Source organism: Thunnus thynnus, chromosome 17 (genome assembly GCF_963924715.1).
Source record: "Thunnus thynnus chromosome 17, fThuThy2.1, whole genome shotgun sequence".
Classification (NCBI taxonomy): domain Eukaryota; kingdom Metazoa; phylum Chordata; class Actinopteri; order Scombriformes; family Scombridae; genus Thunnus; species Thunnus thynnus.
The window spans coordinates 29607255-29610490 of record NC_089533.1 but is presented as its reverse complement, the minus strand read 5'-3'; the positions used below and the strand labels follow the sequence as shown (position 1 = coordinate 29610490).

General features: G+C 41.0%; 1 protein-coding gene across 1 annotated transcript; it reads left to right on the top strand.

Annotated features, from left to right (window-relative positions):
- Positions 1-457: 457 nt before the first annotated feature.
- On the top strand, positions 458-1383 carry LOC137168007 (uncharacterized). Its single transcript, XM_067570418.1, has one exon. It carries the CDS (start codon positions 495-497, stop codon positions 1377-1379), a length of 885 nt encoding a protein of 294 aa, XP_067426519.1. The 5' UTR covers positions 458-494; the 3' UTR covers positions 1380-1383.
- Positions 1384-3236: the final 1853 nt, after the last annotated feature.

The following is a 3236-nucleotide window of genomic DNA, read 5'->3' as shown; positions in this document are numbered from 1 at the left end:
TTTAAAAGGGAAATAAACAGGCTTCCCAACGATATAAGATTTATTGCCAAGAAGCATTGTTACAACAAAGAAATAATCTACCAAACACAAATTTCCTTACTTTTTGTGCTAAGTTTATATATATATGTGTGTGTGTATGTGTGAATGTGTATACATGTATATATATTATATGCGTCTATGCACTCTATGCATTGCCACTGTGCACTGCCCATTGGCACCTACTTCCTAACGGATCTGAACTTAGCTTTATGGCACTTGCGTTGTTCTCCCCTGACTAGATCCTTGCTTGTATTGTATTAACTCTCATGTGTATGTTGCTTTGGATAAAAGCATCTAGCAAATGAAACTGTAACACTGTAGATGTGTGCACTCACTGCTTTCCTTTGCAATGAGAGATTATTAGATAAATTTGATGTGCACTCAGTTTGACCACCAAAAAAATGTTTTAGCACTGCAGCTAGCACTAGCAGCTAACTCAAAGTAAGCAGTTAGCGATGGCTTCTCTCTCTCCCTCTCGTTCTCCTGCTCTCTCTTGCTCGGTGTGCCAAATGTTCAGTTACTCCTCTGCCTCCTTTAGTGATAGTGATAAGTGTAATAAGTGTAGTCTATTTGCAGCACTGGAGGCAAGGCTTAGTGAATTGGAAGCGCGGCTCCGCACCATGGAAAAACAATCAGCTGCTAATATAGTTAGCCAGCCCCTAGTATCCGGTGCGGGCCGACCTAGCGTAGCTCCCACTCCCCCGGTAGCTCCCGAGCAGCCGGGAAGCCAGGGCGGCTGGGTGACTGTCCGAAGGAAGCATAGCCCTAAGCAGAAGCCCACGGTTCACCACCAACCAGTTCATGTTTCTAACAGGTTCTCCCCACTCAGCGACACACCCGCTGAGAAACAAACTCTGATTATTGGCAGCTCCATAGTCATAAACGTGAAGTTAGCGACACCAGCAGCTATAGTTAAATGTATTCCTGGGGCCAGAGCGGGCGACATTGAGTCAAATTTAAAACTGCTGGCTAAGAATAAGCGTAAATATGGTACGATCGTCATCCATGTCGGCGGCAACGACTCCCGATTACGCCAATCAGAAGTCACCAAAATTAATGTTGAGTCGGTGTGTACATTTGCTAAAACAATGTCGGACTCCGTAATTTTCTCTGGACCGCTGCCTAATCTGACCAGTGATGACATGTATAGCCGCATGTCACAATTCAACCGCTGGTTGTCGAGGTGGTGTCCAGCAAATGATGTGGGCTTCATAGATAATTGGCAGACTTTCTGGGGAAGACCTGGTCTGATTAGGAGAGACGGCATACATCCCACTTTGGATGGAGCTGCTCTGATATCCAGAAATATGGCCAAGTTTATTAGTAAACCAAAACCATGACAACCCAGAGTTGAGACCAGGAGGCAGAGCTGCAGTCCTACACGCTTCTCTGCGCTTCCATTAGAGCAGTTACCCACCCAAAACCACATAGAGACTGTGTCTGTCCCCCGACCACATAAATCAATTAAATCCAAAGTATATAAAAGAAGAGTCATTCATGAAAATCTAGTAAAAATTAAAACCACTGCTGCAATAGTACAACAAAATAAGATAATTAAATGTGGACTCTTGAACATTAGATCTCTTTCATCTAAAGCAGTTTTAGTAAACGATTTAATTTCAGATCATCGTATTGATTTATTTTGTCTCACTGAAACCTGGCTGTGTCATGAAGAATATGTCAGCCTTAATGAATCCACTCCTCCCAGTCATATTAATACTCATATTCCTCGAGACACTGGCCGAGGAGGAGGAGTTGCAGCCATTTTCAACTCAAGCCTAATCATCAACCCTAGACCTAAATTTAATTATAACTCATTCGAAAGCCTTGTTCTTAGTCTCTCCCAGCCAACCTGGAAAACTTTACAGCCAGTTCTATTTGTTATAGTGTACCGTCCTCCTGGCCCGTACTCTGAATTCCTATCTGAATTCTCAGAGTTTTTGTCGTATTTAGTCCTTAGTACAGATAAAGTAATTATAGTAGGTGATTTTAATATTCATGTGGACGTTGATAGTGACAGTCTCAGCACTGCATTTCTCTCATTATTAGACTCAATTGGCTTCTCTCAGTGTGTAAATAATCCCACTCACCGTCTTAACCACACCCTAGACCTTGTTCTAATTTATGGGATTGAAATTGAACATTTAATAATTTTTCCACAAAATCCTATTTTATCAGATCATTTTTTAATAACTTTTGAATTCCTATTACTGGATTACACACCATTAGATAAAAATGTCCTCACTAGATGTCTATCTGATAGTGTTGTAGATAAATTTAAGGAAGCAATTCCGTCAATACTGAATTCACTGCCATGTCTCAATACTACAGAGGACTCTTATGTTAACTTTAGTCCCTCCCAAATTGATAATCTTATTGATAGTGCTGCAGGCTCACTAAGACAAACACTCGACTCCATCGCCCCCTTAAAAAAGAAGATAATAAAACGTAAGAGGTTAGCTCCATGGTATAACTCCCAAACCCGCAAATTAAAGCAAACATCGCGAAAATTGGAAAGGATTTGGCGTTCCACCAAAGTAGAAGATTCTCGCTTAGTCTGGCAAGATAGTCTTAAAACATATAGGAAGGCCCTCTGTAATGCCAGAGCCGCCTATTACTCAGCATTAATAGAAGAGAATAAAAACTGCCCTAGGTTCCTTTTCAGCACTTTGGCCAGGCTGACAAAGAGTCATAACTCTACTGATCCATGTATTCCTATAGCTCTCAGTAGTAACGACTTTATGAGCTTCTTCAATGATAAAATTCTAACTATTAGACACAAAATTAACCATCTCCTGCCCTCAACAGGCACCGTTCTCTCCCCAAACACAGGAACCTTGGTAACGGCAGTAAATCCTGACATATATTTGGACTGTTTTTCTCCAGTAGACTTGTCTGAACTAACTTCAATGATTTGTTCAGCTAAACCATCAACCTGTCTCTTAGATCCCATCCCAACTAGGCTGCTTAAGGAAGCCTTACCCTTAGTGAGCACTTCTTTACTAGATATGATCAATCTGTCTTTAGTAACAGGCTATGTACCACAGTCCTTTAAAGTAGCTGTAATTAAACCTCTTCTTAAAAAGCCTACTCTTGATTCAGGTGTTTTAGCCAATTATAGACCTATATCTAACCTTCCATTTCTATCCAAGATCCTTGAGAAAGCAGTCTCTAATCAGTTATGTGACTTTCTACAT